The sequence below is a fragment of the Prionailurus bengalensis genome, chromosome D1, assembly GCF_016509475.1.
Source record: "Prionailurus bengalensis isolate Pbe53 chromosome D1, Fcat_Pben_1.1_paternal_pri, whole genome shotgun sequence".
NCBI classification, from domain to species: Eukaryota; Metazoa; Chordata; class Mammalia; order Carnivora; family Felidae; genus Prionailurus; species Prionailurus bengalensis.
In genome coordinates, this window is record NC_057346.1 from 26,322,368 (window position 1) to 26,337,004 (window position 14,637).

Sequence of the window (14,637 nt, forward strand, 5' to 3'; positions counted from 1 at the left end):
TTAGAATAGAAGTCAGTACTCTTTGTTTATAATGACATATAGGACCCATCTGTTGTTCCTGTAGCTCTGTGTCCTGTAATGCAGTGATTCTCAAACTTTAGTGGGTATCAGAATAACCTGGGTTGCAGGCAAAAACGTAGAACTCCAGGAGCCTCCCAACACCCTGACTGCAGAGGTCTGTGACAGGGCTGGGAATGCATGTGCTAACAAGCTCCCAGCTTCCTCTGATGCACTTGATATAAGGACTACGGGGTCCCTAATACTGCTCTACCACCTAGCTAATGCCTCATTTCATCTTTGGTTTTTCAATGGACTGATGAACAGAAACATCTCTCTAAACAAACCCCCCCAAAAAAACAAATCTACATCTCTTATGTTTTGAGGAACTCAGCTTCCTTTAAAAAAAAAAAAAAAAAACAGTTTGAAAGATGTGTTAAATCCAAACTTCCCAAGTAGTTGAGTGTTTCATTTCCAGTTTTGTAAACTGCAAGGGGAAAAGGTCAAAGCCCAGAGAACAGAGGTGAGCTGGGAAAAGAGGCTGGGAAGCAGCCTATTTTCTTTAGGGACCAGGAATACTCAGAAACCTCAGAATTGTAATCGTCAGAAACCTGGGACCTGGTCCTTTGTCAATCCTCACTGAATCCTACTGGTCCTTTCTCGTCTCGCATGGACCAGGGGGTCCAGGCCTGCTTGGTTGACATTCTAATTTGCTAACCCAGCTGGTCATGCACCATCTTCTCTGGCATTTCAAAGGCTAGAATCTGATTTTTTTTTTTTTTTATACAATCACTGGGAATATTACCTTAGCCATTGGAGAATAGCTAAGGTAATTCTCCATCCCCTAGTTTTCAGGAAAACAAGTAAGCTAATAGATTTTTTTTTTTTAATTTTTTTTTCAACGTTTTTATTTATTTTTGGGACAGAGAGAGACAGAGCATGAACGGGGGAGGGGCAGAGAGAGAGGGAGACACAGAATCGGAAACAGGCTCCAGGCTCTGAGCCATCAGCCCAGAGCCCGACGCGGGGCTCGAACTCACGGACCGCGAGATCGTGACCTGGCTGAAGTCGGACGCTTAACCGACTGCGCCACCCAGGCGCCCCAACTAATAGATATTTTTAATAGCTAATAGATAGTGAGACATTGTCTCATTTTTTGTGTTTTTGTCCAGTAATTTTTTCTGAAAACTTTAGTTCTTGCTGTTGTCTGCTAACAATGAGAAAAATAAATACATTGTAAGTTAATATTAATGGGAAACATTAAAAAAAAAAAAAGCCAACAAGGCAGCATTTATCTTCCCAGAAGGAAATTCCTAGGCAAATCTCATCATTTCCTCTGGGAAGGCCTGAGCCTGAGCGGAAGGGATGTTCATGAAGGTGGAGGCCGTGTGGCTTGCGGAGTGCTTGTGAGGCGAGGTCTAGATGTCACTTGCGTGTGCAAAACACACATACGCTGGGTGAATCAGCACGTGTGTTAGCCTCTCTTGTGAGCCATGCCTTGTCCTAGGCATTATGGGAAATAACGAAATAAGATGTAAGCCTGCCTTCATGGCATTTGTGATCTAGCTGGGGAATCGAGGTCCAGGAAGCAGCCAGGGAGCACATGATGATGAGTTATAATTACTGGGTGGTGTATAAGCCCACAAGAGTTCAGAGGACAGGTATGTGAGAAGGGTGCTGGGAGAAGGTGCCGGATAAATGGGATTCAGTTAAATAGTGTTCATCACAACACCTCGAGAACGCTAACACACACGTGAAAATGATGGCGGAAACCTCCTGGGGGACTGATCTCAGAAGGAACCAGATCTGGGAGTTAGAAACCCTGGGCCAAGTTCCCATGCCTGTCCCTCCCTGACTGATTTTGGGCAAGTCTGCCACCCACCTCCTTCCTCCGTCAATCATCATCGTCGACATCAATGTCTCCTGAGCGGCAGAGGCATTGTTGAAATCGGTTATCAGCAATCTCTTCGTGAGTCAGACGATTAATGAATTGACAGCTCGCCATCCCTGCCAGCACCGCCCGATGCCCGTGGGACGAGCGTGTGCCTTTGCCTCTGACGTCACTTGCTGGTCACCCGCCACTGTGGTACAGGCACAGTGTGAGCTGGTTATCCATATCGTATAAGGCAAGATGGAAGTAAGTGAGCAGATTGAACCTCAGCGTGCCACAGGCCCACCACATTCAGGTCCCTTTAGGAAGCAAGAGCGCCAAGCTCTCCATTCACCAGTTATTTATTGAGCATATATTGGAGCACCAGGCAATGGAGATGCAAAGGTAGGTCATGAACCCGTCCGTTCCAAAATAAAATTAGAGCTAGATACTCAGTCAAGGAGGAGGAGACCGACCTGTAAAACTAGTAATCATTCAGAGTGATCAGGGCAACAGGGGGATTTACTGGGTTCAGAATCAGGATAGAGAAGGGAGGGCTTCACGTTGGTTTTAGTGGGTGAATAGAAGTGGGACAAGCGAAGGTGGGAAGAGCGTCATGGGCAGAAATCCTTGGAGCACTTGAACTACTTCAGAATGGCCAGAGCTAAAAGGAGAGAGAGGGTCGTTGCTCAGTTTGTGGGTCTGAGTTCCGACTCCCCCAGAACAGCGAGCCATTGTTGGGGACCTGAGCCTGATTGCCTCATGTTTTCCTGGTAAAACTCTTTCAAGGCTATCTCTTCAAGTACTGGGAGAAAAAGAAAAAGCTAATTGGGTAATAAAGATGTCTCAAGGCTAGTAACCTAATTGGAACTGGAAAAAGATTAGCAGTTGATTCTGAGTTATTCACACGGCGGCCAAGGATAGTGCTGCCAGAGGCCAGATAGCATCTCTGACTAGTTTTTACCGGTCAGCATTTGTAAGCTATAGCAGGTTGGGTAAATTTAATCTTGCACATTAGATGGGACGCTCACCCTCCACTCCATTTCTCTTTGGCTTTAGTTCCAGGAGGACCCAGAATGTTTTGCAACAGGCTGAAAGTGCCTCATTATTCAGTGATCTCTTTCAGCTCTAACACGCAGTTCCGTTCTGTGAGAGGATCCAAATGTATTCACCACCTTCCTGCCCCGGTCACAGAATTGGGTGGGCCACAGACCATGTACCATCATCAGCAAGTCTCCAGAATAGGCAACAATTCCACACAATGCTACCAGTTACTGTCTATGTAATCTTGAGCAGGTTACTTAACCTCTGTGCGCCTGTTCCCTCGTTAGTACAATGCCTAATATACATGTACCTTATAGGGTTGTGGTGTTGACTGAGCTAATCCCTGTAAAGCTCTTACCACCATGCCTGCTGCATAGTATGCAGCTGAGAAATTTAGCTGCCACCCTCCTCCTCCTCCTCCTCCTCATTTACCTATCCATGCTTTCGGAGGCCAGGAGACACAAGCTGAAATTTCCAGCTGAACGTTTCTTTTGGATGAGAGCGATCCTGGCTGTTTGTTCTTTCTCACTGAGCACTTACTGGGTCGTCTCCCAGTCAGTGTCTTCGTGTTTGGGGCCCTGCTTGAGGCACCACTGGGCCTTTAGGATAGAAAGGCTGCTGAACAGGGTGCTGGGAAGAGATTCATGCTGGAGAATCTGAACTTGCCTCTCACTGCTTGGGAACACTCATCAGTTTAGCAGACCCTCACTGCTCCAGAGAGCTGCAAATGAAGACAGAGAAAAAGGAGCAAAAAGCACCCCGGTTAATGAGTCCGTGGCCGAGGGTCTGCTGGGAGACTGCATAACTGCAGATGAATATTAGAAATAACAGGAGCACAGGGCTGCTCAGTGGTTGGCTCAGTTGGTTGGGCATCCAACTTCGGCTCAGGTTGTGATCCCGCAATTCGTGAGGTCAAGCCCCGCATTGGGTTCACTGCTGTCAGCGCAAAGCCCCCTTCAGTCCAGTCTTCTCTCTCTCTGCCCCTCCCCTGCTTGTGCTCTTGCTCTCTCTCAAAAATAAATAAACCTTAAATAAAAAAAAAGGAAAAAAAGAAATAACAGCGGCACATTTTAGGTATCCTTCGTACATTATGCACAATGAGCGTTAGGTTCAAATGGGCAGGGTTTTGTGTTCAAATCCCAGCCCTGCCCTCGGCTTGCTCTTTGACCACGACAAACCACTTCTGCCTGCTCGGTTTCCTGTCTGAGTAATGGAGGAGGTAGAGGGTTCCTCCCTGCATTGACATTACAGCTGTGCTGTCAAACTGCCTGTCCCTGACCCAAGCGCCTCGGGAAGGGAAGAGAGGCCTGTCCTGACATCTTCAGCAACAGAACATTTGAAAAACAGTTGTAAAACTCTAGTTTTAGAGTTCTGAGGCAGACTGGCAGCAGGCACAGCTAATAGACGTAGATGGTGTGCAAGCTGTTTTTCCAAGAGGCATGTGACCTCGAGAGCAGTGGGTTGTCTGACTCTCCCAACCGAGGGAACTAAACTGGCTTTAGGAGTCATTGGGAAGGAGGGATCTGGGGAGGAGGGCCACAGGGTGCATGAGAATGTGCAGCTCCTGGAGTGGGGCAGTTGTGAGATAATGGCACATCTCAGGTGTGCTGGGAGGCAGGGGGCCAGAGGTTGAGTGCGGGAAGCAGCCAAGAGGGTAGTTATCTCCTAATTACTGCTTGTGCTGGAATGTTTTATTCCATTTAGAAAATGGTCTGATTGTTTTTATTATTATTTTTTTTCATGCGGTAGGAAAACAGCCAGGTGGGGTCTATCCAAGCTGTGTGGGTGGTGTTCTCTAATTGCTGGGCTGGACTTTCTTTTGCCAATTAGGTGGCTTCCTTAGACCTGCCCTTTTATAACTTGATTACTATATGGGGCAACTTAATTTTGTATAACCTCTTTTATACCAAGTGGAGCTGCTTTCAACATGTCAATTCCATCTTGGCACATCTGGGTGCTTTCAACAGCCTACACTCAGACTGAATTAAAAATCAGATGCTGACTTATGTGAAAAGGAATATATAGGGACGCCTTCTCCCCAGAGGTGGATTCTGTCAGCATGTATCCCTTGTTAGAGGTCCCCTTCATATCTCTGTGTTTGCTGTTTGCATGGAAAGTACAGTGGCCAAGCAGATTCCTGGCTAGAAGGAGGTGTTTACTGAGAGCTAATGGGTTTCCTCGTGCCATATACAAAAAATAAAGTGAACCCCAGACCTAAATGTAAAAGCTAATGTAAAACTCTTAGAAGAAAATTTAAGAGTAAGTATGCACAGCCTTGGATTTGGCAAAACCCGCTTAGCACACTAAAAGCACAAGCAACAAAAGAGAAAACAAACTGGGCTTCATCAACATTAAAAACCTTTGTGCTGTAAAGGACATCCTCAAGAAAGCAAAAAGACAATACACAGAATGGGAGAATGCATTTGCAAATCTTGTATCTGATAATGGACCTGTATCCAGAATGTATAAAAAGCTATTACAACTCAGTAATAAAAAGACAACCAGATTTTCAAATGGGCAAAGGATTCTTCTTCTAAAGAAGACACAGAGCTGGCCCATAAGCACAGGAAAAGATGCCAAACGTCGTTAGTCATCAGGGAAGTGCAACTTACACGGGAGACCACTTCCTACCCACCGGCATGGCTATAACCACAAAGATAGAATATCAAGTATTGGTGAGCATATGGAGAACTGGAACCTTCATGTACTGCTGATTGGCATGGTGCCACTGCTTTAGAAAACAGGTCTGGGAGCTCGTCAAAAAATGTAGTGACCCTATGACCAGCAATTCCATTTGTAGGTATGTACCCAAAAGAACTGAACAGATACTTCTATACCCATCTTCATGGCAGCACTGTTCACAGCAGCCAAAAGGTAGAAGCAACCCAGGTGCCCATCAATTGACGCATGAGCAGATGGAATGTGGCATATCCATACAGTCTATATTAGTTGGCCATAAAACGGAATTGAAATATCGATATATGCTACAACATAGATGACCCTTGAAAACATTATGCTGACTGAAAAGAAGCCAGTCACAAAGGATGACATATTGTATAACCTAATTCATACGAAATGTCCAGAGTAGGCAAATTTGTGGAAACAGAATCAAGATCAGTGGTTGCCTAGGGTTGGGGAGCAGGGGCTGGGGAGAAATACAGAATGACTGTTAACGAGTGTGGGGTTTCTTTTGGGGGGCAATGAAAATGTTCTAAAATTGGATTCTGGTGATAGTTGTACAATTCTGACTGTACTAAAAATCACAGAATTGTCGATATGAATGGATGAAGTGTATGGTATGTGAATTATATCTCAGTAAAGCTGTTTTAAAAAAAGAACCTATGGTTTATTGAATTCATTCATTCTTACAATTTGGCACTGGAGATCCTGTGCTCCTCTCAAAGGAAAGAGTAAGTATTTAGTGACTGCAGAGATGTAGTTAGAAGTTGCTTGCCTAGAGCCTGACGCAAAGGATAGATGTAGGATTCACCTTCAAGGAGCCTCTGTTCAACTACGGAAGGTAAGATTAAGCTAGTTATGTAAGCAGCAAAAATATAGTTCCCTCCTAATTATCTGTGCTAATCCAGGTACTCCTGAAGCCCTTCTCACTAGCTGCTGAGAAAATCAACAACTAAACCACACCAGAGTACAGAGCCAGTGGAAGGACTGTCTGTTATGTTCTAAAGTAACACATAAATATTTTTAGAGTTACCCCTTCGTAAGTCATGGTACCCTTGTGAACATCACACACTGGGATAATAATGTGTGAGATCAGCAAAGGCCATTTGGGATACTGCTATTTTGCTTGCTTTATATCTTTCTTCACCTCTAGGAAAAGGCTTGTTGTTCAATACCAGTTATTGAATGCCTGCTATGTGCAAGGGCTGAGTGGGTGGGACAGGCAAGTAAACATGCAGTGACAGTGGTTTATGAAAAGTGCTCGCATGGAGGGAGTGTAAGAGCTCATAGGGCACATGGTGGAGGGTGTTGGACTTCCACTTGGGAGATCACAGAAGGCTCCCAGGAGAAGCACTATCTAACCTGAGTTAACCAGATGAGGAGGGTGGGAGGCCTATTCTGGACCGAGGAAATCTGCCATTCAGAAAAAGTTCTTGTTCTTTCCAGTACACTATCTGTTGGTCACCCTGTGAGATAAGGTATTATTATCTCTGTTTTGCAGATAAGGAAACTGAGGCTCAGAGTCTTTAAAGAACTCTGAACTCTCCCAAAGACAAAACAGAAAAGTAACAGAGTTAGCATTTAATCTAGTTATTCTGCTTTCAAAGCGAGCTAGAACTTTCTATTCTCTACTACATCCTTGAACACTATAATTCTATATTTCTTTTTTTTTCAGTTTTTAAACATGTTTTTGAAATTTACATCCAAGTTAGTTAACATATATAATAGGGTAATAATGATTCAGGAATAGAATTTAGTGATTCATCATTTACATATAACACCCAGTGCTCATCCCAACAAGTGCCCTCCTTAAAGCCCATTGCCCATTTAGCCCATCCCCCCACCCAACACCCTTCCAGCAACCCTCAATTTGTTCTCTGTATTTAAGAGTCTCATGGGGCACCTGGGTGGCTCAGTCGGTTAAGCGTCCAACTTTGGCTCAGGTCATGATCTTGCTGCTCATGGGTTTGAGCCCTGCATTGGGCTCTGTGCTGACATCTCAGAGCCTGGAGCCTGCTTTGGATTCTGCGTCTCCCTCTCTGCCCCCCCCCCCCCCACTCTATCTTTCTCTCTCAAAAATGAATAAATATTAAAAATTTTTTAAAGAGTCTCTTATGGCTTGTCTCCCTCTCTGTCTTTATATTATTTTTGCTTCCCTTCCCTTATGTTCATCTGTTTTGTATCTTAAATTCCACATGTGAATGAAATCATATGATATTTGTCTTTCTCTGACTGACTTTGCTTAGCATAATACATTCTAGTTCCATCCATTTGTTGCAAATGGCAAGATCTCATTCTTTTTGATCACTGAGTGATATTCCATTGTATATATATACCACATCTTCTTTATCTGTTCATTAGTCGATGGACATTTGTTGTCTTTCCACGCTTTGGCTATTGTCGATAGTGCTGCTATAAACATTGGGTTGCATGTGCCCCTTTGAAACAGCGCATCTGTATCCTTTGGATAAATATCTAGTGCAATTGCTGGGCCGTAGGGTAGCTCTATTTTTAAGTTTTCGGGGAACCTCCATCCTGTTTTCCAGAGTGGCCACACCAGTTTGCATTCCCACCAGCAGTGCAAAAGGGTTCCTCTTTGTTCACATCCTCACCAACACCTGTTGTTGCCTGATTTACTCATTTTATCCATTCTGACAGATGTGAGGTAGTATCTCATTGTGGTTTTGATATGGATTTGCCTGATGATGAGTGATGCTGAGCACATTTTCATGTGTCTGTTAGCCATCTGGATATCTTCTTTGGAAAAGTGTCTGTTCATGTCTTTTGCCCATTTCTTCACTGGATTATGTCTTTTGGGTGTTGAGTTTGATAAGTTCTTTATAGATACAATTCTATATTTCTTACATTTTTTTCTGATTACAGAAATATATGATCATTGTTTGAAAAAAATTAGAAAATACAAAAAAAATTTAAAAATGATTGATGATCTTGATACTGCAAACAAGGTGGTATATAGTTGTCTGTCCTCTAGTTTGGATTATGCTGGTATAACCTGTTTTCCACAAAAGCATATTAATAATATTTCCCGTATCTCTAAACATTCTCCTACATAATAACTGTAATTGGTTATCAAGTACTCTCTGTTTGGGATATACTATAATTATCTACCCAATCATATAGCAGAAATTTAGAGTATATTTCCCCCAGTTTCTGCTGTTAAAACCAATTCTTTGATGAACATTTTTTGCAGATCAATCTTTACATCAGTCTTTGATGACTTCCTTAGGCTTAATTACTAGAAGTGGAATTTCTATGTCAGAGTGTACACATTTTAAGACTTTTGATTTGAATTCTCAGATTGCCTTTTGAGATGGTTGTACCCTTTACACTTCCATACTGGAGTATGAGTATTTCTCTTCCTGCTTGCTATAAATACTGTCTTTTTCTTTTAACTTGTCAACTTGATAGAAATCAGAGTAATATTTTAATTTTTTATTTCTTTCCTTACCGTTGAAGTTGGATTTTTTAAATGTGTTTGTGATCATTTTATTTAATGCCAAATTATGTAATATTGACGGAAAATGAGTAATGAACATTTAACGAATGAAAATGTCTTTATACCCTAGAAGTGATGAGTTGAAAATCCTTTTTGCCAGGCCATCACTGCTGGGAATGGATGGTATAGATGCTCTTGACTGGGAAAGAGGAGGGAGGAAGTTCTTTATTAGATTTAATGACCATCCTTTTTTCCCATATAGGTTCTTAAAGGTGGACAGGAAGCACCCACAAAACCCAAAGGTCGTCCCAAGAAGAACTCCATCCCCACCTCAGAAGAGATTGAAGCTGAAGAGAAGATGAACAGCCAGGCCCAGAGCCAGGAGCGCCTTGCACCCTCCCAGAGACAGGAGGAGCTCTGTGACACACAGGAAGCAAAAGCATGCGATGTCCCCTTAGAGATGCCAGAGCCCCCAGGCCAGCCCCAAGAGTTGCCAGTAGCCTCTTCGGAACCCCCACCATCAAGCTAAAATAAAACTCTTTGGGGGGAAGGGGGAGATGGGGAGGAATGGAAAGAGAAGGCAGGGAGAATAGGGAACCGCTTCCCAAAGCCTGGTAAACTCGGTGGGGGGGAGGGGGACAAGAGATCCACGTCCCCCTCTCTCCCACGGGTCTCAGTGGTTTTCATCACAAGCATTTGATGAAGACTTGGCTTGCCTTAGGCCTTTCTGTTCCTGAAAGGCTGCTTTAGCCATGGGATGCCCTTGACGAAGGGAAACAGTGCCTTGGAACTGCCTGCCCCCACTGGGGTGGTGGCTTCGGGGCTGGGTGCAAGAGGCCTGCCCATGTTGCCAGCCCCAACCTGGCGTGGTGGAGGACTGCTCTGGCTCTCTCCCTGCCAGCCTCTGGGCAGCCCGGCGTCCAAGCAGAGAGAGATGGAGAATCTTGGGCAGCACGCCTGGCTTCCTTGCTGACTCAGCACTTAACTTCTGTAGTTTTGAAAGAGAATTTAATGGTTTTGGTTGTTTTTTTGGGGGGGGGGTGGGGCCGGTGAGGGCGGACAAAGAAAAGTTGGGGGAAGGGAATTCTGAATTATTAGACTTGTTTCTGAATAAAGTTTGTTTGAAGACTCGTGTGCCTTTGTACCTATTACAAGATGGTCAGGTGACCTGAGAACGGATACGCCTTGTTTTTCTTGCTTTTTTGAGTTGCCATCCCTGAAGCTGCAATGCAGATATGTTAAGAAAACTTTTATTTTTTAATGAAAAATAAATCTTTCAAAAGGATTGGGTGTTTGGTTTCTTCGGGGAGTATATTTAGCCCTTTCTGAATATGTCTTGTGGAAAGAAAGACCCAGAGAGCTAGCCCGGCTCCCTGGGCTTTAATTTCCCCCGCTGTCAAATAAAAGATTGGGCTCTGCCCACCACCCCTCCCACCGCCTTCTGCCAGAGTCGCTCAGCCATCAGCCACTTTACACTGTAGCCTTCCAACTGTAAACATTCCTTTACTTTTTTGAAGAGATGATAAATGTATTTGTTTCAAAAATCCAAAAAAAAAGACTTGCTCCCCACCTCCACCCTGCATAGGTAACCATTTTTATTGGTTTCTTGTTTATCTTTCTTTAAACATGGGTGTTTAAAATTGGATCATTTGGATGATGGGCTCCACCACTTTTAACAAAAGGAGATTTGAGAGCTCCTTGCTAGATGTGCTCTGCGATTCGAAATTTAAAATGATTCCCCAGCTTTCAGTAAGACCAGGAAAGAGGGGACTCCAGACTCGCTGAAGAACTGTGACCATCTCTTTGTCGCGCCCGCTGGCCCAGAGGCCTGACCTCACAGGGGTCCCCTTGATCTGCATTTCCCTGCACGCTCCCTGCTGATGTCCTGCTGGGCAGAGTGCCCACCCTGCACGCTGGCAGCTCACCATCCCACAGTCACTCTGGGCTCGGGAAACGTAAACCAGCTTTTAATCATGGCCTCCACTAGGGAGCAAAACGTGTTGCTTGTTCTGTGAAACAAATCACGTAATTCTTTTCAAAGGTACGTGGGACCGATCTGCTTGTTTTCGGTAATCCGGCTGCCTGCTTCCCTCCATTAACACCGACAACGAGAGAGACTGCGACTTTGATTTGGCGAAGCAATGCTTTCATCCCCTTCGCTATTGAGATCAGCAAAAAGAAAGCAGTCTTTTTCTTACGTCTTGTGAACAAAGGAGGTAAGGATTTGGCCTCTGAGAACCAGTTTGTGCAGACCACACCCAGCCATGTGTGAGGTTGCTCGCCCTGTGCATGCAGAAAGCTGCCTCCTGCACCTCTAGCCCACCCCGAGGTACAGCTTTATGATCTGCCTACCGTGCGGTGACCCAGGGAGCCGGAGGATACACGTGGGCACAGTAAGCGGGTGGGCCTGTGCCAGTCTGGTCTCACTCCTAAGGAACTGCACTGTCCTGTTCAGCCCCATCGCAGAAAACTTTTCATTTGGATGCTGTTTTCCTGTGGTGGTTTTTGGGCTCTTGTCAAGGGCTCTCATACTGTCCTTTTCTTTCTTTCTTTTTTTTTTTTTTTAATGTTTATTTATTTTTGAGACAGAGACAGAGCATGAGCTGGGGAGGGTCAGAGAGAGAGGGAGACACAGAGTCTGAAGCAGGATCCAGGCTCTGAGCTGTCAGTACAGAGCTGGACGCGGGGCTCGAACTCGCGGACCGTGAGATTGTGACCCGAGCCGAAGTCGGAAGCTCAACCGACTGAGCCACCCAGGTGCCCCTCATACTGTCCTTTTCTGACGTGTCTGGTAGTGACGGTCATCACACCAGATATGTGCACACACACACACACACACACACACACAGAGGCACTGTTTCTTTAATTTTTTTTTCTTGTTTATTTTTGAGAGAGAGAGACAGAGCACGAGCGGGGAGGGTCAGAGAGAGAGGGAGACACAGACTCTAAAGCAGGCTCCAGGCTGTGAGCTGTCAGCACAGCGCTCCTGGCATGGGGCTTCAACTCATGAACCACGAGATCATGACCTGAGTCGAGGTTGGAAGCTTAACCGAGCCACCCAGATGCCCCACACAGGCACTGTTTCTGACTTGAGGCCCTTAGTCCTTGGCCTGTCATCTGTATTGTTTCTAGGGGTTGGAGGTATTTCAGTGGAGGGTTTAAGACCTCTGATGATCTTCCTGGTATTTTGGAAGCCTTGAGCCCAGTGTCACCTCCACTTGGGAGCCCTGGGTTTGTCCTCTGGCCTCAGCTCTGTGTAGTCTTGCCCTGTGACTCCAAGATGGGTCAGGGCTGGGCCTTGAGAAGAGTGGGCATTGATTCCACACCAAGCCCTGCTCTCCCTCCATCTTTCCCTTTTCCTTCTAGTCTTTTCCATATTACCTCTACTTCCCAAGATATGTGATGGTACCCAGAAACCAACTCCGTAAGTTGTCTGAGGTGTGGTGACTAGGAGGCTGTGTGGCCTTTGCTAAACGAAAGCATTCTCTCCCTTGTCTGGTGTGCAGGATGGTGACACCATGAGGGTTCAGGGTCTTATTCTAGGGTCTGGCCACCTGATGCTTTCTGAGAATTTCCAGAGGAAGGGAGAGAGCTGAGGCCAACTGCCCACACAAGGAAGCAGACCACAGAGACCTTGGCTCTTACTTCTCAGTGTCTCTGAGCATCGGAGAATGCTTTCACAAGCACTTTTAGCTGATGCCGCCCCTCAGGCTGTGAAATGGGCTATTTCTTCCAGTTTTATAGGAAGCCTATTAACCAGAGAGAGGTTACCTTGTATCTCTGTCCCTGGGTCACAGAGCTGGTCAAGAGCCATGCTGAGAACCAGCCCAGGGGCCAGATTCCCTGCTGGGACCTTAGAGGTTAGCACTCCCTCCCAAGGCCACAAGGGGCTGTCAGGGGGGAGGGGGTGGGGGTGGGGTTCAGCAGCAGAGTGCCCCACAAGTCAGCCTTGTCCTAGGCAGGGAGGGGCGGGGGGCTTTCCTGGCGACCTAAGGTGAGGCTGCCAGAAGCCACCGCCTCTGCTCCCAAACCCTTGCATCTTTTATGTTAGAGAGCAAGGATTGCTGGAGCAGGTTCTAGACTCTCAGTAAGTGTCCCAAGTGTGTGTACCTAACAATGGGTTGGGGTTCTGGGTCACCGTACCCTCTGACTTGCTTCTACGTAGTCTACAAAGGTTGCCTGAGACATAAGGCTCAGACCTGGCCTGACTCAAACAATAACCAAATGGGTTCCATGCTGTGAGCCTGTAGTCCTTAAATTAGTCCAAAGAGATATATCAGAAACCAGCCCTCACTAGGCTGGTTTTAAGTTTTCCTCAGAGACTAGTCCAGTCTAGAGCTGTCTTAGAGATGGGGTCTGGGGACCTCTGTGACCTCCTCTTCCCTTCCTCAGGTGGTTCAAGTTCCCTGTCCCTTTCATGACCTTTCAACTTGGTTCCACCCGGCCTTGCCCCACGCCCTGGGCTGGGCTGGGCTGGGCTGGACTTACAGGGTATGAAGCTCTTTCCTCAACAGGTTGTGCTTTGTCAGCCAGGTCACATGCTGTCCACTCAGCAGAAAATGAGCAGGGACTTTGCAGGACCGGAGTAAAGACTGTCCAAAGGGGTCCTCCCCCATCTCTCTCCTGCCTGGGCCAGCCTCTTAGGTTAGGTGACTGCCTGATCCTCCCAGCAATTTCTGTAGATGCCGCCTAAATCTTAACCCCTATCATGTCATGCCCATCTTTGAAGGGCAGGAGCTATTGGGTTAGAGGGCTGAAATTTGCCTTGTACCAAAAAAAAAAAAAAAAAAAAAAAAAAAAAAAGGCAAACTTGTTCCTCAGGATTTCTATTCACTGAATTGCTCTTATGTTTGCCTAAAGCCCTGAGGGGCTGCTGTGGCTCTTTGTCTGGGTAGGTACCCCCTTCACTCCTCTCTTCTCCATTGCATCTTCCAGAGAGAGGCCACCCTCCTCTCTCTCTCTCTTTCAGTCCCACTCTGAGGGACTGTACCCAAGCTGCTCTGTGCCCAGGAGACAATGTCCTCTCTCTGACCTGCCTTGGCTCCCCTCTTCCTTACCCTTCTCAGTCATGTCTTCTTGCTCCTTATTTACCTCACCTCTTCTCCAGTCTAACCTGTTCATTCCTTTCCACCTCTTCCTCTTCATGCACTTGTTGTCATCAACACCATGGTCCTGCCATATTTCCAAAGAGGACATGGATTAGCCTAAATTCCTTGTTCTGAGTTCCTTTTCCTGTGCTGAGGGTCCCAAGGCCCGTGGGTACATAATGAGAGGATCTGGAGGCTCCTGGTATCCTGTCGACATCTTCCCTCGATGTCCAGAGGCTTTAGGTTTTTAGTGGTCTGGTGGGCACAACTCGCTGTCACAAAGCCTTGTGGTCCCAAATCATGAAGCAACTCTCCTGGTCATTGGCCATTGTTAGAGCCACACTCATTGGCTTTAGGGCTGAGGGATGCCAGCACTTTTCCGACACAAGAGAGAAGGCATAGGAAAAGATCTTTGGTGTCCATGGAAACATTCCCATCACCCAAGGGAAGCAATGCTTGGCCTATTTCCCCAGGACCAAAGAGGGCAAAGAATGATCAGGAGC

The 14,637-nt window shown here is 46.0% G+C and overlaps 1 protein-coding gene across 1 annotated transcript in view; it reads left to right on the forward strand.

The window, feature by feature from the left end:
- Positions 1–10,332, forward strand: part of BARX2 (BARX homeobox 2) — a 77,230-nt gene extending 66,898 nt beyond the window's left edge. The window contains exon 4 of the mRNA XM_043579813.1: positions 9,310–10,332. Within this exon, the coding sequence (XP_043435748.1) occupies positions 9,310–9,576 (267 nt within the window). The 3' untranslated portion in view covers positions 9,577–10,332. The remainder of the gene's footprint in view (positions 1–9,309) is intronic.
- The last annotated feature ends 4,305 nt before the right edge of the window (positions 10,333–14,637 follow it).